Source organism: Phaethon lepturus, unplaced genomic scaffold (genome assembly GCF_000687285.1).
Source record: "Phaethon lepturus isolate BGI_N335 unplaced genomic scaffold, ASM68728v1 scaffold3527, whole genome shotgun sequence".
Classification (NCBI taxonomy): domain Eukaryota; kingdom Metazoa; phylum Chordata; class Aves; order Phaethontiformes; family Phaethontidae; genus Phaethon; species Phaethon lepturus.
The window spans coordinates 4,069-31,282 of record NW_010549613.1 but is presented as its reverse complement, the minus strand read 5'-3'; the positions used below and the strand labels follow the sequence as shown (position 1 = coordinate 31,282).

At 36.7% G+C, this 27,214-nt stretch overlaps 1 protein-coding gene across 1 annotated transcript; it reads left to right on the top strand.

Moving 5' to 3' along the window:
- Positions 1–500: 500 nt before the first annotated feature.
- LMTK2 (lemur tyrosine kinase 2) lies at positions 501–26,564 on the top strand (the record flags this gene model as incomplete). The annotated part of the gene is made up of 13 exons (XM_010290299.1): positions 501–625; positions 1,467–1,611; positions 3,352–3,425; positions 3,978–4,096; positions 5,551–5,638; positions 13,590–13,723; positions 16,873–16,957; positions 17,588–17,709; positions 19,194–19,343; positions 19,599–22,503; positions 24,062–24,197; positions 24,659–24,907; positions 26,066–26,564. Coding segments are annotated over 13 exons (4,361 nt in total), but the record flags the coding sequence as incomplete, so codon positions are not given.
- Positions 26,565–27,214: the final 650 nt, after the last annotated feature.

Below are 27,214 nucleotides of genomic sequence, written 5' to 3'. Positions count from 1 at the left end.
GAAAGCAGCTTGTATATTTGGCAGGCTGTTGTGAAGCATTTATTGAAAGAGACAGTGCTGTCTTGTGCATTTCAAATTTGTACACAGTTTAAGTGAGGATTTCTTCTAGCTGCCTTTTCTCTTAGGACAGGTATTCTGGCTCATGGGAAATGTCTTCAAAAAGACCATATTTCTAATATCTATGTTTAGATATCTATATAAATTTGTTGACTTGAAGAATTCTGAGGCTTGGGACTATCACTGTTCATCACCTACTTTGGTTAATCATGTTGGCTGTGGCCTCTTAGCTTGAATCAAGTAAGTCCAGAATGGTGTAGGCAGGTATAGATATATTGTACCAGTATGTTCTTTCTGTTCAGTTGCCTCGTATTTTTGATCATATCTGCAGAGTTAAATGTTAAAACATCTTTTAAATAAATGCAGATGGATAATATGTTTTCAAGGAACTTCTTAAAATGATAAACATATTTATTTAATACTACATACACATTTATTTCTAGGAGAAGGAGCTACAGCTGAAGTTTCCTCCTCTTTTGTGATTCTGTCTGTATGTGCTCTAGTAGTACTGGTAATACTGCTTGCAAACTGTGTCTCCTGCTGTAAAGACCCTGAGATAAATTTCAAGGTAAGCATCTGAAGTTACCAGTGTATATACAAGTGGTATTCTTAGCTGCATCCTGATATCTGGAATGCTTACTTGATTATTTGTGCTAATATTCTGAAGTTATTGACACTTCAGTGTCACTGTACCTTCTCTTTCCTGAAACAGCCAGCAACTGTATTTCTACATGCTGTGAAATCTTGCTGCAACCATTTAATTACATGGTCCATGCTGCAGTAAAGATCTTGAATGTCTTTTCAAAATCATTACTAGCCATCAGGATCATTAGTAATAGTATACCCTTGAGACAGTTTTGCCATAAAGAACCTTTGTTGTTTTTTCTGTGTATTTTTAAATTTGAGGTTTTTTAGTCTGCTGACAGGGTTTAAGATGCTCCTGTTGAATAGGAATACTGAAGTTACATATCCACTGTAGCAAAACTCTTGAGGAGAAATTGTTATCATGAGAGAATAGTTACTTTTGGAACATAGGTTATCAGTGTTCCTAAAATTGAGGTTTGATCTCATTTCTAAATAGAAAATATTTGGTCTCGGCTGTTCATGGTAATTCATCAAAGCCAGGGATAGCATTTAAAGTAAAAAGGAAAACAAAAAAACCAAAAACCTAAAACACCCCTCCAACCCCCAAACAAAAAAACTCCTTTTTGTTAAAATCAGTACTTGATAATTTTATCTCTTTAAGTCAGTAATAAATTGAAAATAAGGAATGGAAAAATAAACATCTGTTACTGTCCTTGGAAAAAAGCTAAGCCTCCTTAACATTGCTCATTCAAACTAAAAGGAATGTGTTAGTCCTAATTTTAAGACAAAGATCATCTTGTTTACTAAGATTTTTTTTTTGGCAGGAATTTGAGGATAACTTTGATGATGAAATAGATTTTACACCTCCAGCAGAAGATACTCCATCTGTTCAGTCTCCAGCAGACGTGTTTACTCTTTCAGTTCCCAATATTGCTTTACCAATTCCTTCCCAGTTTCCATCTCGTACAGGTAAAGTACTGGTTTTTAATGAAAAACCGAAAGTAGGCAATTTTAGTGTCAAAAATGGAGTGTAGCTGTTTGGCTTTACTGTAACAAATTAGTTGTTACAAACTTGCATCAACTGAGTAAATATATTTTGTAGGGTATAGGATAAAATGTGAAATATTACTTAAAAAATGTTAACTTATGTCAGGGTGCCACATAAGGTAGCTTAAGAGAATGAAATTAGCTTAAATAAACCTCTCGAGTATGTTCATTATGGCCCTATGTTCATAAAGGGTTTGATGTACTCTAGGACATTAGCGACTTCTGCTCTTTAGTGGTTTTCTTCATGGCTAAGTTGTCATTGGATTTTAGCCATTAGCCCTAAATGGAAGCAAGAGCGAATCTTGTACTTGACAGCAGTGCTACTCTTTCAGCTGCATTGCTTGCTTAATGTCACTCTAGACTTTTCATGCTGTAAATGCAATATTGGTAAGACAGAGCATTAGATTTCTTTTCCCTGTGTGAACGATTTTTTGGAATGTATTCTTTAAAATACAATTTTTGTAAAAGGAAACTTAAGCATCTTAAATATTACAAGCATAGTTTAGCATAAAGAAGTTGTAAAAATCATATGTGACGTATAATATGAGAACATATATTTCTTGTGTTGCTTAATCATGAGATGTTCAGGGAAGCATCTAGTAAAATTTCTGTACCTACAAATTTCAGGAAACTGTCAGTGTGCCTTTAATACAAAAGAAACGTTACTCCTCAGTGTTTCAGTGAGTGAGGGAAAATGATCTGTGAAAATTTTTTTTTGTCAGCTCTTCTACGTTGCCATAATTGTTAAAAATTATACTTTCTGTCACTAGAAGTTATTTTGCCAGAAGTAAGGCAGTGTATTTGAGTAAGGTACACTGGTAAAAATGTAGTTGTACTGATAGAGCCTTCTCCACGCTTAGGAGCACCTTGACAGCTATAGCTGTTCCAATAAAACTGGTGTAAACATGGTTTATGGAAATAAAAATATGGGCTAGAATTCTGAGTCAGACTAGTAGTAATGATGCAAAGTTTTTGTGTACATCTATTTATTAGTGTTCCTAACCAATTAGGCAGCAGAGGGATAAACACTGCTGAATCTCTTCTATAGTATAGAGTCTGCCATTGTTGCTGTCCATCCTCTGCCAAGATCTGGGTTTTGTTTTCTGTCCTTTCCCTCTGGGGGGCCTTTTACGTGAAGTATTTTTAGTTGGAAAATGTCCTCCTTCCAGATGGTAGCTATAAGTAGGGCAGTTGGGCTGAAGAGTAAAGCAGTCGAACCTATTCTCTTAAAGTGGTAACTCTGTATAACTTTATATGTTAAGATATACAAGCAATGAGTGTTGTCTTGGGTTTTCTACCTCTATTTATATAGGAAACTTTTCTAAGTAGATTGTTTACCAGCTACAGGGTATGATAGACTTTTATATCAGAATTGGAACTCAGCCTTTTTGCTTTCTTATTGGACGTGTTAAAAACTGTTTTTGTAGGAGATGTATTCTAGTATGGTTTAGAAGCTGGAGCTGAGAGAAATTTCATTGAGTGCTGTTGTCACAATGTTACCTTCATACTTTACGTACGTCTAGCTAGGCTTTGTTGCTTGGTCTGAATGTATGCATGTAATTGGGAATAAATATTGTAGGAGTTTGCATTATTTCCTCAACAGATAACTTTGGCCACCTGAGTAGTTTGATAAATGTTACTTTTTTGTTGTTGTTGTGACAGATGGATCAAAGTCTCAAGTTGCACGTCAAAGTCTAAACTACATCCAGGAAATTGGAAATGGCTGGTTTGGAAAGGTGAGAAGCTATCTTTCAATATTGTGCTGCAGTTTGAGTCTTATTCCTAACTGACTAGGCTACTGTATTTCCTTTAAAATGGTACCCTTAACAAAAAAAAAAAGAAGGAGTAATAGCATAAGCAAAATGCAAGTTGAAATTAAATGTTTCCTTGCATGCACTTTTTAGAAGTAATTACAGCACTAATCAGTGCTTCTTTAATTTACATGCAGTTTCTTACCAGAGTTACTTACTAGGTAGACATTTTACTTCCATGGATTTGAATGAATACTTTCCTGTTATTACCAATTCTAGGTAATAAAAGGAAAATTTCTAGGAAAAAATCTTAAGTAAATAAGTGGTCTTTACTAGAAAACATGTTTTCTGAAAGTTGATGTGTAGATCAGTTGTCAAGATTTATGAAGTATGGGTGTTTAGTTATCAAAGCTCTGCATGCATTGACAAAAAAGCCAGAAAATCTTTCTTATAGCATGTTTTTGGCTCTTATTTTTCTTTGCAGAGAAACTAAAATTTTTTCCTTCTGATTAAAGACACAATGGTTCTTTTTTTCAGGTTCTGCTTGGGGAGATCTACACAGGCACTAGTGTAGCAAGGGTGATAGTGAAGGAGTTGAAGGCAAGTGCAGGTCCCAAGGAGCAAGAGCAGTTTTTAAGAAATGGAGAACCATATTAGTAAGTAACGTTTCACAGCTTGGTTAACGTATGCACTTCATACTTACTGCATATGAGTTATGGACTTTTCTTCTGTTCAGCGTTACTGCCTCTACTTGCCCTCCCTTACAACCGAAATGTGTGTCTTTAAAAACTGAAATACAGTCAATCCAAAGTGAGCAAAAGTTGAGTTTGCTTTAGAAATAAAAATCAGCTCTTTGTTAATTGTATTTGGTAGTTATGGTTCATGACTGGAAAACACACTTTGGTTTATCAGAACTTCTTCTACAGCTCTTTGGAGCAAACTCCTGATGTTGCAAACTAACCTTATGCCCAATTACTTGCCTCTGAGAACTGAGGTTTTAACTCCTGTGCTTTCCTGATAGAAGCAGGGGAACTGGCAACACTTTGTTATCAGATACATGTTAATTTCTTTGAAGTTCCCTTTTTCAAAAACGTAAATGCAACATAGTGATAAAAAATTACTTTGTTCAGGTAGCTTGCAAGGAGGCTTGTGCAGCCCCCCGCACCCCCCAAACAAAACACTAACAATACAGAATTATGGTAACTTCAGTCCAGTTGTACTCTACAATTGAGAAATCATTGATCTGACTGGAAATGCCAATAAAACAGGATTGTTTGGTATTCTCTTCCTCTTGCGTTATGCTTGGAGGATACTTGCTTCTAGGGGTTGAGTCTTTGTATACTGGAAAGGAATTTGGTATATTAAAGGGAATGTAATTTCTCTTCCTGTGTTTTGGGAATAGTGAGAATTCTCTGAAGAGCTAACTGCCACAAGTTAGTGGCTCGTGTAGGTGACTGGAAAAGAGAGGCATATTGCAGATCACTAGACATACTTCGCAGTGTGGTTTACCTTGCACACAAGGTAAACTAGTGGTTTGTGTTACCTTTGTGACCACTACAAGTGAGTGGCCAACAGAGAGCTTTCTATTCCTAATGCTTTCTAATGTCCTAGTTATATTTGCGCTTAGGCTTAAATTGTTGGCAGTTGTCAGAAGAAGAAATCTTGTGCCTTCTGCTGCATTGGCACGAGTGTTTTTGAAGCAATTTAGAAAAAGTAACTGATCTGGCTGGGAACTAACCTGGCTATAAAAGGGTTTTGTTTGTAAGCCAGATCGTTTCCTCAGTGTAGTTCACAAACCAGTTGCATGCACTTATTTTGGTATAAGGGATGGTGGGAGGGTGGGTGTGACTTTCTTCTGGCAGTGCTGGCTTCTGTGGTTTTGAGATCCTCTGAGTTTCAGCTGCTCTCAACGATATGCTGCAGCAATACAAAGGAGATGTAAAGGTGCAAATGGAATCTGTGGCTTTGGATACTTGCACCTTCTGTTTATGCCACCCCCCTGCCAATGCTATGTGTTGAAACTTCTGGTAGGGATTTCAGTGTGTTGTGTTACATTGCAAATAATGTATACTGTGATCTTTCTGACTTTGACTGTACTTTTTCACTCCAGCATTCTTCAGCATCCAAATGTTCTTCAGTGTATTGGGCAGTGTGTGGAAGCCATTCCGTATCTCCTAGTTTTTGAGTTCTGTGACTTGGTAAGTGCACTTATACAAAAGGCTGCAACTGTTTTTCCAATGGTGTAAATTGTATGTAGTGTATTTACCACCTTTCACTCGTGAAAATTTCACGAAGTTCACTCTTTTTCTTTCTGGGAAGTTTTTTGAATAACCAGAATTTCAGAAGAATATTCAGAACTTGAATAACAGAATTTCTGTTTAGAGACAGACCACAAGTGTAATTTTGTGTTTATATTCTTTTCAATTCATCATGTAAATTCTAGGTGCTTGTAGAATGTTCTGAAGAGGAAAATAGTTGTTCTTTCTTTGATAATGGAATTACCTGTCTTTCATGTAACAGGGAGCTTGGAGGGGAAGGGAGGTCATAGAAGGAAACTTTTTATTGCAGTCCAGTATCACATGCACATGCTCACAATCACATCCTAAATTGTTTGCTGTCTGTGCAGTCTTAATGTGCTTTTATCACCATTTCTATGAAAATGTTAACTGGGGAAATGGAAAGAATTTCCACCTTTCTGCCTCCCCCCCTCCCCCTTCCAGAATGCCCAAATTTTACCCATGCTGTGCAGCTTTGGGCTAAAATGCAATGGTGGGCTCACTTCCAGAATCGGTAATGAGTGTATTCTAATAGCTAGAATTTTCAGTATCATCCTATTCTATTCCTGATCCTTTCTGTTACTGTATTCTTAATTTTCCCTACTCTTATGCTTCTTCTATCCCTCCCTCCCACTGCTCCCCCCAAGCAACTGCCTTACTATGTCTCCTGAACACCAAAGGGATTGCTAAGAGCACAGTGAAGGGTGTTCTTGCTGCTTTCTGCTCTGCTGTTAGTGCCACAAAGGCCACTGAAGATGGGAAGGATAGTTGCACAAAAACCTTGCTCAGCCAACTGTATTCCTGGGCATGTGTTGGAATTTACATGAATGTTGTGAGAAGTGGGGTGGTATGCGTGTATGGAAACTTTGTACTGTGCCCAGTATACACAGAGTCTTTAGAGACTAAAATTTGGATATGGTGATGGATCCATGGTCTGGAAAGACTTTAATTGCTTTATTGTAGCATAACACATTATTAAAAAACAAACAAACCCAGAACTCCAGGTGGCTATCTAAACACTGGCTCAATAGCAGCTTTTAAAGTTTGTTGTCTAGTTATCATTTAAAGCAGAGTTCCTTGAAAAATGTGAAGACAGAAATTAACTCAGAAGCGCATGTATATGTTATTAAGAAGTCTTTCAGAAGCAAGATAGTTTACATTTATAAAATTCAGCAAGATCCTTTTTTATCAGCTTCACTACTACAGAGTTTTCCTTTAAACTCAAGGGCACAAATATGGTTCTAGTTGCATCAGGTGCCTTGAGCAATTTAAATAAGAGTTACCATGAACTTTTGAGTTTTCTTGAGAAACGTCAGTTCATCTGTGACCTTAAATAACTATATTTTTCGTTACTGCTCTTTTTCTCAAATTTATTAGCTGTGGTAAATTAATGAGGCAGAAGTGCTGGTGAAATAATTCTTTTCTAAATGGAAGAAACACCTGAACTTTTAGTAACTGATGAAAGTGAAACGTTCCATTTTTACTAAGAATTAAAAAGTAGGACACTAAGGTTAACCAGAGAATGTTTTTTATATTTTTTTTTTTAACAGGTAGAAATGAAATACTTCATACTGATTTTAAACCTGCTACTCAGGTTGGAGGTTCTTCAAAAGGACCCTTGAAAGAGAATTGCGTTTATAGAGTCTAATAGCTATGCATCCAAATATTTAATCAGATTTAATTGCTGCCATGTTTTTAAGTAGTTATGCTATTTAATCCAACTTTGAATTTGAAGATGGAGTAACTTTTGAAGATTGTCCCACTTTTAAGTATACAGGAAAAAATAATATCCTTGTTTGATGCCTGATTAATGCCAGAAATTGTCATGATCCTGCAGAGTAATCTGGAAAGGATTTTACTTAAGGGGATAAAATAGATTTTTACTTTAACTGCAGGCAGTAAGCTTGACAGCCAAAGTGGTAGTTTTATAAATTTGAATGTAGTTAGGTAATTTCTTTGGAATGGAAAATAAATGTCTGTGCTGATTTGTATTCCAAGTGAACTAAAACTTGTGCTTAGAAAATTATATATTATAGCAAGTTAAGCATGACTTTCACACTGGAAGTCTGGCTCACTTGAAGAGCTCTTACTTGGTAGAGCTGAGTATGTCCTAGACGACATAGTATTTTATTCACTGTGCACACAAATATATTGAGGCTAGACAGTGTTCACTTGAATAGTTTTATGCAGGGATTGAGACTAGTGCGGTAAGTTAGCTCAGCATTGCTGTATGTTGCTATTTCTTGTTGTAGTCCCAGGGCCTTGTGTGGGAGGTAGCAATATTGGAGTGAGGGGAGAGGAGAGACATGAGGAAGGGAGAAATGTAAAGGAAGCCAGACGGCACCATTTGGAATAGAAGGTATGGCTAGATAGCATTTTTTTTTTTAGCAGACAGGTTTTTAGTAGAATGTCAGTAGGCTGATATTCTAGAAGCTGCTTTTTATCCCTGTGGCTGGGATGGCAGTTATTTTTCAGGCTTTTAGTAAGTGATCTCAAAAGCTGGTAGCTTTTTTGTACTTTTTTTCTGAAATTGGGTAAATTGGGGAATACGGAGGTGCCTCCAAATCACACAAGTGTCTGATACTTCAGCAGAAAGACCATAGGGGGCAGACGCAGTTGAAGTGTTTGACTAAAGGTTCTAGTTGTCTGTGGTGACTATATATTGTTCAAACAGGAGGGATGAGAAACATGTTCCTGTTTTGCCAGCAGTAGTATAATGCTATGCTAAAGCTCTTTACCTTGTGTTACTGTTGTTGTATATGTATATACAACAAGGAATAAACTTGTTTTAATCCCTTGTATTTATGTGGTTAAGAATTTAATGGTTAAGAAAAAAGGTGGCAAATATGTCAACTGTGTTGGATAGGAAATTTAAATGTCTTCAGATGACAAGTTCTTTTGAGGCTCTTTTGGCAGTGTAGACTTTGTTTTTCAAGTTTGGCATATTAAGTAACAAAAAATGTGGTTATTCTACTGACCAACACAGTCTAGAGGGTATAGTGGTTGTTTTCTTTGCACTCCTTCAAATTCATAGCCTATCACAGCATGTCCACCTTTTGCAACTTCTCTTACTAGTATTTGTGGCCTTTTTAGGGCTACTCGACCTTGTCTTGGCTGCTTAGGCAGCCCTGTTGGATTATCAGTTCCAAGGCTCCTTGGCACTGAACGGTCTTGATCAGAGGCACTGGAAACTGTAGTGCAGAGATCCCAGAGCTAACTGTCACGGTAGCAGTGCTGAATGTCATGCAGGTGAACCTGCTGGTTTTCTTGGCCATATAAGCTACTTACACATATTGCTTGGCTGTGTATGCAGTAACTGTATTTGCTACCATTTAGCCTGTTTTATAATGTAATCCAAGTTCTTCTATGTCCCTTGCTTTGCAGAGCTGGGCAAGAAGCAAGAGAGGTCAGTTGCACATACGTAATTTAAAGTTTTTAAATCCTAATTTTTCTTTGCCTGTGTTAAAATTCTTTAAATAAATGGTAAATACTAAAAGAAATACTCAGTAAGTTCTTAACCCCTTCGCCCTTATTTGTTTGCTTAGTATGTTGGTGCAATCTTCTATGAATAGTTAACTGTTCACTGTTAAACATCGTAGAATGATGCCAGGTTAAAAATAGTGGTAGCTGGCTTATTAACTTTAATATATTACTCATCCGTGTGTGGCCAGCATTTTGTCAGCACAGCAAATCCTCTAATGGATTGACATAATTTATGAGTAGAGGAAAGTTATTCAAATGTGAAAGTAGCATGTATATTGTGAGGCCAATTTGCCTATCAAATTCTTACAGAAATTCTTCAAGTCTTGCGGTTCCCTGAGCAGATGAGATCAGCAGGATGCAGTATTTGCCTAGAATGCCCTGTAGCTTGCTTTAGGGATGTTGCTGTTAGTGGAAGGTGCCTGTCTGCAGTGTTTGGTTCTTTCTTTTGTTTGGGCTTTTTCTAATTACTGCCACTTGAAAACATTATCTTCAAATTAAAAAAGAATCTTTGCAATGGAAACTTCTTAACCAAACAGTTCAACAAATCTGTTTAATAAACATAGTCAATATCAATATGAGGCAAACAGTAGATATATCAGTGGTGGGTGGTTTAAAAAAAGGAGGGGGTGACAATTAATGGAAACTTCAGAAATCATGTCTGTTGAGTTCAAAGGCTCTTTGTGCTCTTGGAACTGTTTAATATTTCTTAAACTTACTTACATATGCCTAAGCAACTTTCTGATGGTATAGGTGCTTTATACCATACACCACTTTCAGGCATTTTAATGGTAGTGACTGCAGGTACTTACACTGTGAAGCACTGTTGGAGAGGAGAGGAAGGGGTAGTATTTTTAGTTATCTAAGAAAAGGGGCAATTATGTGCTATTGTGTGACTTACCAAGTTGGAAAGCTACCTGCTAGAAACTGTTCAGTAGACATAATTTGGTATCCTCTTCACACTTCTAAAACCCTATCATCACTACCTACTGGTTTAAAAAGTCATGTCAGCTATTTGTTTGGGTGTTTATAGGAACCAAATGTGGAGTTTGCACGAAGAAGAAAACTACCAAAGAGCACTGTGTGTAAATATGCCCCTGGCTTCTGGCTGTTACAAAGGAAAAAGCATATTAAGACTTAGAAAGATGTCTGAACTGATCCTGACTAGAACTGAGAAGGATGAGAGGAAAGATGAAACCTAGTTCTTCATGGAGTCCCAGGAGAGTAGGGAGGAGGCAGAGAAGCCGAGGAAGTTGCAGAGGAAGTGGAGCCTTCCCCAAGCATGATTACTGAGCTTTTTATATTTAGGTGTTTGAGCACTGAATTTTGCAGACCTGTATTTATTCAGATATGTATAGCCTTTGATATTTACTGTGCTAAAAAGTCTGTTGGATAAAGGGCCATTTTGTGGCTCATAAAATAGTATGGGAGTAGTATTGATGTATTGCTATCGTCTGCTTGTAGACAGGGAAGCATCATAGGACAATGTAGGCTAGCAAGGAGCTCAGGAGGTCTCCACTCCAACTTCCCCTTCAAAGTAGTGTCAACCTGAGGTCAGACCAGATTTCTCAGGGCCTTGTGCACTTAGATCCTGAAAACATCCAAGGATGGAAACTGCACAGTCTCTTTGGGCAACCTGTGCTTCTGCTCCACTGTCCTCATGTGGAAAACAGTTTTCCTTATACTCAGTCTGAACTTCTTGTGTTTCAACTTATGACTGTTGTCTCTCATCCTCTCTCCATGCTCCACAGTGAAGAGCCTGGCTTAGTCTTTAATAACTTCATACGTACTGGGCAGCTGCTATGAGGTGCTTCCAAAGTCTTCCTTTCTTCAGGCTGAATGAGCCCAGTTCCCTCAGCTTCTCCTCATGATGAAATGCTCAGACTCCCTGACTGTCTTGGTGGCCCTCTACTGAACTTCTTCCAGTTTGTTGTCTGTCTTGTTTTGGGGCAGCCGATACTGGACACAGGATCTAAATGTGGTCTAACAAGTGCTGAATAGAAGGGGATAATCCCTTCCCTTGGTCTGCTGGCTATGGTCACGTTTATGTAGTCTAGGAGGCTGCTTGCAGTCTTTGCTGCCAGGGCACACAGGTGGTTGATGTTCAGCTTGCTGTCTACTAAGATCCCCACATCCCTTCCTGCAGAGCTGCTGCCCAGGTGGTCAGTCCTCAGTTTGTGTTGTTGCAACGGATTTTTCCTTCCTGGGTGCAAGCCTTCGCATTTGTCCTTCTGGAGTTTCATAAGGTTTCTGTTGGACCCTTCTTCTAGCTTGGCCAGTTCCCTCTGGATGGCAGTCCAGCACTTGAGTGTATTCATTGGTTCCCCCCAGTTTGGTATAAGCAATGTGCTTTTAAAAGCAATACCAAAACACCCTATTTCACGTTTTTAACCTTGATTGTAGCCTTAATTAGAATAGAGTGGGAGAACAGAACCCTTATATTTCAAGGTGCTGGATTTAATACAAGTTGTATTTCCTACAAAAATGCGTGCCTACATGAATTATTATTTAATAAACAGGGGACGCCACACAGCACTGCTGTTACTAATGCATTTAAAAATTAAAAAGTAGTTCCTTGGTGTGTTTCGGACATCCTAGGAACTTAATCCTGGGACAAACCCTAAGTAACCAGTTGCTGTTTTAATGAATGACAACAGTTTTGGAGAGTTTGACTTTATTCAGACACTTGCTGCCACCTAGAGTCAGTTAAGCTCGTATTTTGTACTTGCTTATATTCATTAGGCTATGCAGTTGGGAATCTCTGTGTGTTATGACACTGTTTTGTATTTTTTTGGAACTCTGCTCCAGTAAATCTGCTCTGGCAAGGTTGAAGGAGGTGTGTGTGTTTATATATAAATATTTATACATATATACATGAACCAGCATGATGTTAAAGCTGTAATTGTAAGTCAGAAGAATCTTTCAGGAAACACTTTAAAAAATGTAATTCTGTGGGATGCAAATACCGAAATGTTACCTAATTAGTAGCTAAAAACAGGATAAAGAGAATGAAATGAAGGCTTCTACAACATTAAACAGTATTAGAAGTTATGCATACTTTCTCATAAGGTGGTATAGCTACTTGCAGCGTAAGTAGTACGTATAAAGTAGATGAAGATAGAATAGCTGCTTGTGTGTACTGTAGAATCTATGTATATTTAAAAAAATTAAAATTAAGTTGTTTTACATAGGAGTAGTGTCTGCTTTTAAGTTCCATTTCTTCTTATTTTATTAAATATAACCCAGGTTTGTGACTGTCCAGCCAGTCACCTCAGTTACTGCTGCACTGTTAGATTTCAATGCACCACACAGACATGTACTGCTTGAACTAATAGAATTGTAAATTGTTATCCTCAATTGCCCATGTTAAGGAGGAATGAGATGCTTTGGTTATAGCACCAGAGGAACAGGAAGTTTAGTGATCTTTAGTCTTTCCTGAACTTCAGAGTGCTTTTTAGCCGCTGCAGAGACTGCCTTCTTGTCTGGTCAATCTCAAGACTTCCCTTCAGTCTCCTTCCTGGCCAAAGGTTTAGGCAGATAATGGACCTGGATGGTTAGAGCCCAGAATGTTAGGCTGGTAAAACAAGTTGTGATGTAATATGTTGTGCAGTCTCAATACAAAAATACCCTCTGAAGTAATTTGCTAAACTTACAGAAAGTCTGAGTGCTAGATTAAAAGTCCAACTGTGAAAGTAGGAACAATATTGACATGAGAAACTTGTTCTCTTCCCTTGCTTGGATTCACTTACTATAGTCTTGCTTTTCCTGAATGTTTGACAACTTTCAGTTATTTTCCCTCTGTTTCAAAGCTGTTCTCTTTTTTTAGTAATTTATGAAGTGCTTCTATGGGCTTATTAATTATGTGGCTGCTGCTCAGCATTGCCTAGGTCCAGTAAAACTGCTGCCATCCTCTAAATTCTTTGCCTGGAGTGGCGTGTATTACAAAAAAATTACTTTTTATCTCTAAAGCTCTGGTGAGCTGGCAAAGTCTGAAACCTTTTTCTCTGATCTCTCCCTTCCATCCCCTTGCAAATTCCAGACAGTCAGCTTTGCTGATTTGGAGCACTTGAAAACTCATCTAACTTAAAAACAGAAGCTCATCAAATGCGTTTTTTTAATGGAAAGTATTATTGTATGACAGTTAGGTTTTATATAACAGTCTGATTTAGAATGTTAACTACTAAATATTTGATTAAAAACCCTTTAAAGGACAATACCATATGCCTTAGGTGACTTCTATAAGAATCCTTATGGAGACTGGAAACTTGAAGAGATTTTTTTTCTTAAGCACCAATGTGGTTAATAAGTAATGTGGTTCATTGGTTCTTCATTAAATATTTTTCAATTTCAACCAACATACAAGGCTGATAAGTATTTTCAACTTCTTTTACAGGGTGACCTAAAAACTTATATCTGCAATGAGCAGGAACACATTAAAGGAGACTCACAAATAATGCTGCTACAGAGAATGGCATGCGAAATTGCTGCTGGACTTGCTGTAATGCATAAACATAATTTTGTGCATAGGTATGCTTTCCCGATAAATCGCTTTTAGTTATGGTACACTCTAAAATTCATGTAGATATTTTCATGAAAATCTATGTATATTGAAGATTGTGTTTTAACAGATTTCTATCCTATGTCATGAAGGTGTGATGCTTGTGAAGATGTTAACTTAAGATGCTAATTTGTTACAGCTCCTACCTGGCTGAAAGCTGATGACCTACTTTTCAAGTTTGCAGCCCATAGAACACAACCTACTGCTAAGCCAATCCAGAAGATGAAGTTGTTAGATTAATTCTTGGCCAACTTAAATTTGTTTTGTTTATTGGGGGAGGGAGGAGGGGAATATTAGAATTTTGTTAGAATTAATCTTACCTGCTGTGTAATTTTTTTTTTATAGATTATAGCAATTTAGAACTTCTGTTTGGTAATCTGTTATCTTTGTTACTAAAAATAAAAAAAAATTAAAAACTGCTGGCTTTCTAGTGCAGTAACAGAGAAGCTAACTTTAGATGAAAAATCTGGCTGAAGCAGGTGTTCTGTCACTGAATTATTGTTCATGTAACCTTTTAATCTTCAGTAATGGAGGTAGTCAGATATAGAAGCAATCATAATGGGAGAACAATTTTGTTTTAATCAGGGGGAAAAAATGCTAGATTTCTTTATTTTTAATTAGTGCAATTGATACTGAAAGAATGGCAGTAGTAGTGAAAGGCTGGGGAAAATGTATTCATTAAACTAATTGCTCAGAAATATACCAAAATTAAATTTTTTGGCTTTAAATGAAAAGGTGTTAAGGAACTGGAAGACATCAACCTTAGGGTTGTAATTACTAAAGTATTAAAGACTACTTGCTCCCTGAACATGGCTTACCTGATGAAACTGTTGGGCATCCCAAGATAGTTCACTTTATTTTGGTTTTGTGTTGGGTCAGTCTGTTCTTTGCTGTAGAAACAGCACTTGCATCATCCCTTTCAACAAGTTAGGAACTTGTACTAGAGCTTATCAATGCACATCTTGCTACTTAGAGAAAGCGGAGACCTTGTGTTCAGGGAGAAGCTGAACTATTAAAGTGAGGTCTTAAATGGTGCAGGTGTAAAACAGCAGCAAAACCCTGAGAAAACCCCAAAGCCTGGATGTGGCTGGTGGGCAGAGCTATTCTTTTAACATGTTTAACAATTTCAAATGACTTGAAGGTAGTAGCAACAATTGTACTTGTCAAACTGAGTGATCACTGTTTCTTGTATTGCAGCAGCATGGCTTTGTAGGTATTACACTTAACAGTACATTTTCAGTGAAATGCAGTTAAACTTGATAAATAATTAAAATAATTAGTCTGTGGATCTGCAAGATTCTCAGTGTAAATGTTTACTTCTAGCAACACTATCCTGATGCTGTCAGAGTAAGTGGTAAAGCTCCAGCATCAGTGATTTTGTTGTTAGTGGTAAATTCAAGCAGCCAAAATTTTATTTTCTCTTTCAGGATATTTATTTAAAGAATATAAAACAAGTTGGAAAGCTTTGGGGTGTACTTGAGGGTTACAAATGTGTTTCTGACCTGTGGCTCTGGAAAGGAAAACATTTTCTTCTTTTCTTTGAACTAGCTAAACTGTGTGGCTTTCAGACTGTACTTCAGAGACCTTTTTTTAAGACACACAGAAGCAATGGTAGAGTTCTTCCAGTGCACTTAGTTGCCTGGGACCCTTCTGTGAAACTGAGGAGCGAAATATTTGAGCAGTTAATCTGCAAAGCTCTTTGCTGTCACAGCTACAGTTAGTAGTAAGCATGCAGCTTCGTTAAATGTGCATAAATTTCTGAGTTTGCATGATGGGTTTTCTAAAACAACTTGTTTGTGTTAGTACAGCAGCACTGCTGGCTATAAGTACTTGTGGTCTGGTTTAGGGTGGAAACTTACCAAATACATTACTTGTTCTGTTGGTCTTTTTTCAATACTATCTGTAGTTCTAGTTCATGTGTAATGTATGGTTTTGATATTTAGAGGAACTTAACTGTGGGTGTAAGATATTACTAGTTGCTTAGCATCATATTGTCAATTGTTAAGTATTTAAACCTGATCTGAATTGTTGATAGACTTTGTTTATGACAATTAAAATGCAAGACATGCAATGATAAAGAGGGTAAAGAGGGACCTACATCACTCTAGTATGTGAACAGCCTAAGTAATCTACATCATAGGATTATCAGTAGAAGGAAATAACTGCATATAAATTCTGTGTGTAGTTTGAATGCTTAAGAGTATACTTCACTACTTTAGAGAAGCGACTGCATTTTGAACTTCTGTAAAAAGGACAGCATAATAGTCTAGGGTTTTTTTGTATAAAATCTTTTTAAATGTGATTCCCTTGTCACTATGCTTAGTTTTATTTGGGTTCCAGAACACAGATTCGGCTTGATTGTATGGCTCTAATCTGATTCTCTTTTGAAAATGTGAGAGGGCCTAAGGGCCATCATATTTGTGGCCACAAAACAAATCTTGTCCAGTAAGTCTACTGTAAGGAGAGACCCTATCAGTGTTTGTTTTTTCTGAAAGTGATGTTTATATAGAACTATGGTGTCTGCAGTATTCCAGTGAGATAGGGGATCAGTTGTTGGCTTGTATAGCTTCTAAAACTTAATGAAAATGTAAGCAACAAGAAAACTATCTTAATGTTTAGTTTGGATCAAAATTGTACTTTTGAAATTGATCTTACCAGTTACTGTGCCTGGGTTCGCATTATGAGTTAGTCTTTTGGAGTGCATGGACTTTGGATTTTATCCAAAGAGAATCAGAAAGGTAGCTCCAGAAGCACTCCTTTCATGCACCTAGCTTGCTTCAGCCTTAATTAGGATTTAGGTCTATGGGATTGGACTACAGCTCACGGAAATAAAATCGCTGAAGTGTATATCGTGTGGATGTTGAATCCTTAGCGGTAGTTGTTCTGTATTACTAATCTGCTCCTATTATGGCTTGCTACTTGCTACTGTAATCTATAACTGTGCATAACTCCTTGATTCTTCTTGTTTTTTTTTTTTAGAGGTTTTTTGGCTTTTCATTTGATACTTTTAAGCTATGGCCTGACTGTTCTAAGTGCCATTTCTTTTAACCCACTTGTCTTTGGTTTGCATTGAAGGTATCTTGGTTTGGTCTCATTGTGTATTTGTTTGCTTTTTCAGTGACTTGGCCTTACGAAATTGCTTTCTTACATCTGATTTAAATGTCAAAGTAGGAGATTATGGTATAGGATTCAGTCGATATAAGGTAAGTTAATCTAGTCACGTACCACTTTTTTTAAAGGATTTGGGGCCTGAGGTTATAACCAGCATACTTTAAAATTACAAACTGGTAATAGATTTTATATTTATACTTTGAGTAATGGGCTTTCAAAGTATAACTGTCAGACAACTGTAGCAACCTCATGTAGCAGAATAGATGATCTTTCTAGAGACGAGTTTATGCTTGTAGAAGGAAGCTTTTGGTTAAATCTGCCTTTTTTAGGTCATATTTACAGTAGTCCTAAAATATGCACAAATTCATTTTAATGTTTTAAGAAAGGAAAAATTCAGTCCAATTTCTTAATGAAAGTGTTCAAAGTATTTAATTATATCAAGAAAGTGAAAAATTCGAGGCATTAATTAAAAAAGTTTCTGGAGTACCAAACCTTAAACAAGAAGTTGGCATTCCGTTTTTCTGCTATGCAGTGAACAGTGAATGCCTTTCCTCTATAGCATTATTCTCTGCTTCTTGGACAAAATGGGATTAATTTTTTTTAATTCTTAATTTTTTTGCATAGGGATCCCATAAAACCATATTAGGGAAAAGACTGTCAACTTCTGGAAGCTGATCCAATGTTTATTCAGTCTTTTTCTGTGTTTTTTATCAATAATTTAGGAAGATTATATTGAGACAGATGAGAAGAAACTTGTTCCTCTCCGATGGACTGCACCTGAGTTAGTAACAAGTTTTCAAGACAGACTGTTATCAGCAGAGCAAAATAAATATAGTAACATATGGTATGTAGTAGGCTTTAAAATAATTTCAATGAGAGATTTGTGAACATATTTTCAAATGCTACACAAAGGAGTAAATAATATTCATAGTTAAATTGAATATTGGCCTGATGCACTGCTTTTTTGTTTCATCAGATGTACAGTAGGTTGAACTCTACCAACGTGAAACTGTATCTTGTTTTGAAAAGATGCTTAGACATCTGAGAGAACAATTAGGTTAAGAAAAAATGTTTAGCGGAAGAATAGGTGTTTATACTAATAAAAGTAATTACTGTATATTTGCCAAACACCTTCAGGTGTTTCTAAAGGAAGGAAATGATGAATGATTTTTCCAGTAATGTAATAGTTGTAGATGACATAAACAGTTGATCCTGGTAGAGCCCGATTTAAGTTCTCTTGGTAGAACAGTAGCATCTTAATTTCTTGCTGCAGCATTTGAGGCCTGCAATTTAACTGTTCGTCTCTGCTACCAAAGACCTTACAGACAAAGGCTAGTGAAAATCTTGAAGATGAACTTTTTTGAAACCGCCCAGTTCTACTTCAATTCTCAAGTCCTAAGAAATTTGGATAATGGAAATTGGGGCTTATGTTAACATTTCTAAAAGCATTATAGTTAAATTCCTGCTTTTATACTCTAAAGATATTAAATAGTAAATTAGATTTTATTTGCTAATTTAAAGGTAGGGTTGCAGATAGCAAGTGGGGTAGATAGAAATTATCTAAATACTGATTTCCTTGCATCTTTCAAGCAGGCTTCCTCAGATCATACTGTTCACCTAAACTACAGGCAGCCAGGGTATTAAGGTTTCCAACCTGAATTTTAGTGCCTTTTATATAGAGCTGCTCTGAACAGGTTTGGACTAGATGACTTCCAGAGACCCCTTCCAATCTAAATAACCGTAATACATGCAGAGTCAGTTACTTTGCATTTTGAGCAAGAAAAGGTTGCCCAAAGATCAGCATCAACTCCAATCACTGAAAATGTGATTAGTGTTGTATACAGTATGTATACAGCACTGAGCACAAGAGGTGGCTTCTGACCACTGCACCTTAAAAATAAGTAATTTTATGAAAACTAAAACAAAAATTAGATTTCTAGCAGTTTGACCCATAATGGCAATTTCTGATGAAAGCTTTTCCTACTGCTGGACTAACCATAAGATTTATTCAGCTTGCCTATCTAGATAGGCATTTTCTACTTTTTTAACACCTGGAGGTTTCTTCCATGGTTGAATCCTTGGAGGCCTCTTGTATTTTGTTGCCTTCATTGGTGTTACCTTCATTGTCATTGTCTTCAAGCAACTTTTATTCTTGAGGCTTCTAGCATTCTGTCAAACAAAATGAGTTAACAGGTTCTGAATGAGACCCAATGGGAGAGTGATATTTGTTTCTTCTTGCCAGTTATGTTTTGCATAATCCTTACTTTCTTAGAAAAGCAACTTTAAAATATTTCTTAGACTGCACAGTGATTTGCTGCTCCTTTTCAGGTCCCTGGGTGTCACGTTATGGGAGCTATTTGAGAATGCTGCTCAGCCCTACTCAGACTTTTCTGATGGGGAAGTTCTAACCCATGTCATAAAGGAGAAGCAGGTTAAACTCTTCAAGCCACATCTGGAGCAGCCATACTCTGATAGATGGTAAACTGTAAATGTTTTTATTCTTAAAGCTGATGAAGTTTCTCAAATTACTCAGTTCTCTTAAATATATTTGAAATTGCTACATGGAATCATGCTCCTGGCAAAGAAACCCTATGTAAAAGTAAAAGGAGTGTCTATAGATGGAAATTCCTACCAGTGATATTAACTGTTACTACTTTAGATTGTTAGATACCTGAATTTTATAAATGCCTTTTCAGTGAGAAGCCTATTGAAACCTGTTTCTTATTTGTATAGGTACGAAGTTCTGCAGTTCTGTTGGCTACCTCCAGAAAAGAGACCAACAGCAGAAGAAGTGCATAGACTTTTAACTTACCTTCGCATGCAAAGCCAAAGGGACTCAGAGATTGACTTTGAGCAGCAGTGGAATGCTCTTAAACCAAACACCTCAAATAGAGAAACAAGTAATTCTGCATTTCCAATCTTGGATCACTTCCAAGGAGATAGACTTGGCCATGAGTTGGAGGAGGTTCTTACTGTAACTGAAACAAGCCAGGGTCTCAGCTTTGAATATATCTGGGAGGCAGCTAAACATGATCATTTTGATGAATGTGGTCCTGTGAATCCTGATGAAGCAATGACGTACACAAGTGTTTTCTTTCCAATGGAGGTTTTTGAGAGGTCACTTTCAGAACAAGGCTCGGGAGCACAGAATGGAAGTGGTCAAGAAGCATCGCTTGCTGTCCCTGGGGTGTTACCTGTGTTTGATGCACACAAGCTTTCCGTTGGAAATGACTACTATATCCAGTTAGAGGAAAAAGGAAGTGGCTGCAGCATGAATTTTGATAACCAATCGATTGTACTAACTACAGAATTTGATAACCAAGAAGCAGTACAAGAAAAAAATTCTCATTTCATGGTTCTCAGGGATCTTGATGTTGAAGAATCTGGCACTGACAGGGACTTCTTCCACTACAATACAGATCCTAAAGAGGAATTTTTGCCAGATACTAATAGTCCAGAAAGTCCTTTCCAGAGTCTCTTTAATGGCATTGACAGATCAGAAGAATTGACAGACAGAAAAATACTTGGTTTTGCTGAAACAAATTATATTCCTAAAGACTTTAAACCAGCTGCTTTAAACTCAAGTGCAGATGCTAGAAAGGCAGTAGGCCTTTCTGAGAAGGAGCATTCTAGTCATGCTTCTGAAAATGAAACTGTTTCCTCATGTGAAAATATCTCTAACCAGTCTGACTTGGTAACTTCAGAAGAACTTTCTGATAACTTCTTATTTCTTCAAGAGAAAAACTTATTAACAGGGTTGTTGTCTAACAAAACCAGCAGTGATTTTGGGAAAAAAACAGATGGTGTTCTAAAAAATATATTAGAAACCTCAAACAGAAACTCTGTAGAGACTGAACCTGTGTTGGCTGAAAATGCACAGGTCCCTTCTTTAATACATGAAAGTCTTAGAACAGTGAAAGATGAAAATTTTAACCCAGTGACAATGAATAAAGATCTGAATTCTCAGTCTCAGACTACTGTAGAGATGCAGGCATCCTCTAGTCCATCTGCAGCACATAAGTCATGTGATAAATGTGCAAATCTTCCTTATTTGAAGGATGAGGGAAAACTTTTAAATGTGGAAGTCAATGAAGTCATGTCCTGTAACATTGATATTCTCTGTCAAGAAGATCTATCCAATAATGCCAAAAATAATATTAGAAACAATCCATATTATGGTGTTGCTGTTGAAACAGATGAGTGTGATGCACAAGTAAAACAGGGAACGCTTTTCAGATCTGATGAAGTAGCTTTTAGTAGAGAAAAATGTAGTGATCAGGAAGGTATGAAAAGAAACTTGCAAGATAAGTCTCCCTTATTAAAAAAAGATGAATGTTTATTGGAGGGAAACCAGGAAACATCAAATCATTTTGAGAACTGTAAGGATGTTCCAGAAGAGGTGACCTTAATTTCTGTTGCTGCTTCAGATTGTACAAGTCAGGATAGCCTTTTGGAAGACAGCCCATCTCCTATACAAACTGTAGAACAAGCCTTAGAGACACCTGATTCTTTGGATTCTTTAGATGTAAATGAAGCTTTAGAATCTTTACAAGCTCAAAGTCCCCAGAAACTTTTGCCACCTGATAAACCTGCTGACAGTGGCTATGAAACAGAGAACCTGGAATCTCCAGAATGGACTTCACATATCACTGTTGAGGATGCTTCCAGTGTAGATACTGCTCTCTGTGTTGTCAGTGAGAGCAATGTCAGTGCTTTACCTTCTAATCCAGTCATAATTGTTTCAGAAGCAGCAGCTTGTTTAGATGCAGTGAACAGCAATTTTGAAATGACCCCAAAGGTTTTTCTGGGTGGAAATCAAAACTCATATAGAGACTCTGCCTATTTCTCTGATAATGATTCTGAGCCAGATAAAAAAACAGAAGAGACTGTAAATCTGTCAAGAGAGACCATGTGTGTTGTTTCTTCAAGTAATAGCCAAGAGGATTATAGTTTTGAAGAGAGACAGCAAAAGTGTGATGTAGGGAATTACCAGGATACCAATAATCAAAATGCAAAACTAGAACTAAATCACAACTTAGAGATGCAGGAGATGGATATAAGGATGCAGGAGTGTCCTGATGAGTGGGCTGAGGCAACTCTGAATTCCCTGGAAATATCGATAGGAAGTAACCTAAGGGATGAAATAAAACTCTCTGAGACTTCCCATAAAACAGTCTCTTGTGTTGGCACTAATACTTCAGAACTTCTTTCACACAGAGACTTAAAGTCTGCACATAACACACACAGTCCTTTAGATTTGAGTAACAGTGAGAAGTCCTTCTATCACATTGAAGGACAAAAACTGAAAGAGCCAGATATTGAAGGAAAATACCTTGGCAAACTCGATGTTTCTGGAATGCTTGATTTAGAAGATGGTGATGATGCAGATGAGGAAGATGAAAACAGTGATTCTGAGGATGACATGAGGACTTTTCATATGCATAGTCTGAGTTCTGACAGTGAAGATGAAACTGTTCATCAAGTACCTGAGATACTTACTGATAAGGATGATGGAAAACATCTGAGAAGCTTGTTGAAACTTCCCAAACCTCTTAATGAAAGCCAACATGAGCATTGGAAAACTGAGAAGAAGGCTGTAACGTTCTTTGATGATGTGACAGTCTATTTGTTTGATCAGGTATCTCCCCCCACCCCCCCAATTACTAAGTAAAGTTTTTGTTGGTTTGGGTTTTTTAAACAAGATGTAGTAGAATAGCCTAATATTTGTGTACACATTGTTACAAGATCACCTTTCTTGTCTTGGCAGGGTTAGATCTTGTTTGTTATGTGGGTCATTTTTTCTTATATATATATATATAAAGGAAAAAGAAACTTTTTTTTCTTGGCTAGGTACAGTTGTGTGTGCTGGTAGAAAGCAGCACTAACTGGAAGTGAAGGAAGGTTTTGCTTTGGGCAGGGTTGGTTGCCAAATCCTGGATCTCCATTTCTTTTGGACCCTTGACTGCATGCGCTGAATCAAACGTGGTTTTTAGTGATGTCTCTATGATGTTTATAAGCTGTATTTGATTTGAATAGGTGAGACAGTGTCATTATGGACCAGATTTGATTTAATTTGTTTTACCAGAATGTTGTTTGTAACTTTATAGAAGCAGTTTATCTGTTTAATGAGTTCGAGAACTTTAAGTTCAAATTCCTTTATAAAAGAAAAGAAGGGGGAAAAAACCAAAACAACAAACCCCGCACACCCCCCCAAACCACAACCTAACTCTGAATCTTGTATTAGTTAGCATTAAGGTAAATTTACAATAATCAAAGATGAGAACTATCTAAATGGTAATGCTAGTTTTTATTAATCCAATATGATTCAAGTTCAGTGAAATGCTGATCTGCTTATAAAATTCAAGGTTACCTTTGTTTCCTTATCTGCTTTATCAATTTTTAACTTCTGTAACTTGATACAGAGGGGATTGTATTTTAACATTATGGCAGCTAAACTAGTACAGTGAGTTTAAAAGAACAGTCACATTGTTAAGCTTTGGAAATGTTGCTTATGATGACGCACATAAATATTAGAGGTAATTGTGTTTTGGAATAGAAAACATAAGTGATATATTTGTGTGTAGGCAGCCTGTAGAATAGTAATCCATTTGTCAGAGGGGAAGGAAAAGAATTAGCTGTGTTTAAACTGCTCTTAGTTGTTGAACTCTTTACTTATTACAGTAACTGATAAAATGTTGGCTACTTCAAATACCAAGCATACAAAGTCTGTCTCCTTATCCTGAAGCACGATTAAAGGGTAAAAAAAAAAAAAAAAAAGTTGGGAGATGGGATAAGGCTTTATTAAATAGAATAAAAACCCTACCTGTGTCAGGCTGATAAGGGAACTGTTTTCAACTGGAAGATGTTTTAGCTTTGTTCCTAGAAATATGAAACCTTTTTATATCATAAAAAAATATTTAAGTAGTCATTTCCTGCATGCATTTTAGCACAGATTTGATACACATTTCTTTAGAAACAGAAGTACGTGCATATGCTTAATCTATAACTCAGTCTTGTTGTGTGGTAATAACTCTTAAGAGTTAACTCTTAAACTCTTAAGAGTTTACAGACCATTTAATTCCATAGTAGTTTTGAATGACGTGGGTTGAGGAGTCTATTTTTGATTGCTGGCATCTATAGGCAACGGATACATTGCCTGTAGAAGAGAATTAAGTAAGATATTTTGTTTGCCTTAGGAAACGCCAACTAAGGAGCTGGGAAACCGAGCAGCAGACTTGAACGGTGAAGGCTCTCACAGCACTCCTGTTCCATCTTCAAGTTTTAGTTACTTAAACAGATTTGCAAATTCAGAAAGTTCAACAGATGAAGAAGGTACTTGAATACATTCATACACAGCAGGGCCTGAGACTGTTCTATGCATAGTTTTAAATGGAATTTACGCAGCGAGTGGCTGCGTGGTGCTTAGTTGCTGGCTGGAGCTAAACCATGACACATTTAAATTACATGTGATTTGTATTCACATATGATTTGATTCACCGTACCATACTGGCTTCAGTTTTGCATCCTAAGCATACAATTCAACTAGGTTCAGGGACTAGTGTTACTGATTATCAAAGCTTGTGATGTAATACTGGTGGTTTATATCTTGATGTGGCTAGGGTATCTTGGGAGGCGGCCAAACTATGGATGTGACCCCAGGGCTAGAACAGAAAAGCTGCAAGTTTTGTTTTGGGTTAATGCAGTCTTCCAGGGGCTTGCTTTTAAAACAGTATATGACTTTACATTACTGTAAATTGCCTCTTTTCTTTTTTTTTTTTCTTTTTCCCCACAAGGTGGAGGTTTTGAATGGGATGATGACTTCTCTTCTCCAGAGCCATCCTTTATATCGAAGGCAGCTAATAGTCTTATTAGTTCTAAACCACCTCTTCAGTCATCAAAGTACTTCTCTCCACCTCCACCTTCCCGGACTCTTGATCAGAACTGGTCACATTCATCCCCTTATTCCAGATTCTCTATCTCTCCTGCAAACATGGCAAGCTTTTCTCTGACGCATCTTACAGATTCAGATATAGAGCAAGGAGGTAAGTGATTTAGTTATAATTACTTTAAAACTGCAATTAAAAACTTTATATAAGTAGTATAGTATATGGTACGGTGTATATATAGTAGTGTGTATATATAGTACTATAGTAGTGTAAGATGTAAGTAATAGATATGACAAATCTTGTTCTATTTTACTTAATTTAGAAACATCTTGTATTTTGGTTAAGACATAGCTTTCCATTTAGATCGAGATTATTTGCATCCAAGTTGCTACAAACTTGTGGTTGGATATTCTATGGGACTTTTACAGGTCAAGCTCACAATTTTTCTGTTCAAAAAAACTAGTGCTATATTTATATAATGGAAATCCATGCAGTCCTTAAGCACGTCTGTATAGCTGCCACACTATGGCAGTTGGATAATTCTCATTATTGCACTGTCAAAGTCATTATTTTATTCTCCTTGCACAAGGTGAGGATGCTAGGAACATGATGTTTCTGCCATCGTTGTTTAAGCTTATTTTACAGTTCAGTTTCTTTTCATATTGCTTTTTAGAAAATGCATTCTTGACATTCAGGAATTGCAGTATATGTTCTAGAGCTGTGAGTAGGATAGTTTCTGTTGGGAGAGCCAAATAATCTGTTCATAGCAATATTGAGTACTAGCAGTATTTATTAACAGAAGCTTTCTTGTCTGTAACAAAAAGCTTTTTTTTTTTTTTTAAGCTCTGATTTGTTTTTGAGGGTTAAGAGAAGCAAAAATAAGCAGACTTGAATCAGTTCAGCAATACTATTGATCTTGATAAAATGTTGCATTATTAAAAATAAGTATTACTGATTGCTGAGCCTTGCTAATGGTCAATGTCTATAAAAATGTAATCACTGTTTATATAGAGAGTTGTATTGTTCTGGTATTTGTGCTTATTGATTAGATAATGTTTGCTGCTTAGTAACTTACAGATAAGAGAGATTATTTTCAAGATCCTACATTGCCTTACGTGTCCTAAGAAGTGACATTGAACTGTGCGATTTAAGCAGATGTCCATTTATAAATGTGTCAAATGTTTACAGTAGTAAAGATTAACCAAAACTTGGAAGTGCGAAGCAGCAGAATGCCAAGTTCTAGGAGTCTTGCAAAGGAGTGAGGGTTGTGCAGTAGAATCTCACTGTACCTTATGATCTTTCCTCTACTAATAGGAAGCAGCGAAGATGGAGAAAAAGATTAAATGAATTAAAACTTCCTTGGACTACATACATAAAACACACAGACCTTGTCTGAGACTTCTTTATCTAAACTCTGGATCCTCCTGGAATAACACAGGTAATCAAGAAGTACTAAGAAGTGAAAGTAAACACTGAAAGCAATGTTAAATCAGGACGTTAATTTGAATGTGTATTTAACTTTGTAATGTATTTTTAAATCAGTGCAATTTTGCTTTTCATTGAAAGATGATTCTGCCGCTCTTTTCAAGTACTTGAAGTATTTTTCAGATAACTTAAACAAGTAAAGCAATTACACTGCAGTCTGGTTTATGTATGAGATTGTATCATATTCTTTTTATATTTTTCCATGTAGTTCATTATCTATTTGAACATACACCTGTTGTAGAATTGTGTATAACTGTCCTGTGCAACAGGTGGCTGTGTTGCTGAAACTGTATGAATGATAGTTGATCAGTAGTGAGCCATATTTATTCAAAAAGATATCACTACATATTACTTTGCTTATTACAATTGCACTATGGATTATTCTTTCTTTATTTCCTGATGATGTACAGAATCAAAATCTTAAATCTTTCAAGGAAAATAAGACAAGTTGAATTGGCCTAGTTACCCAGTTTAATATGTCCTTTTTGTAGCCTTTGCTATGCACGGTACTTGTAAAACATACATAACTTCTGAGTGTTATGTTAGACTTGCTGAAATCTTATATTCAGTACCATTTCTAAATGATAATGATTATAGATTGATTGTTAGTGTTCATGTTTTATAGGAAACTGGAAAAGAATATATGATATACTCTGGAATTTTTAGATGAAAGAGATAATGTCTCTTAATTCCTGAATATGCTCCTACTGACTGCTTAAACTGTAATAGCATCTGACTATATCATAATTAAGGGCCTTCCAGTTTTTTGATACAATTTCTGCCTTGGAGAGAGAAGAAGAAAAATTGGCTGTACAAGCTTGTGGAATTTGTGAATCTTATAAAAGGACTAATTTCAGTAGACTGTATTTGGCTACACTTGGCCCTTCAGTTGTACATTCTGTGAATTTTGAAGCTCACTCTTCTGCTGACTGCAGATTGGGGCTGCCATTGAGACCTGTGGTAAATCTACCTCTCAGT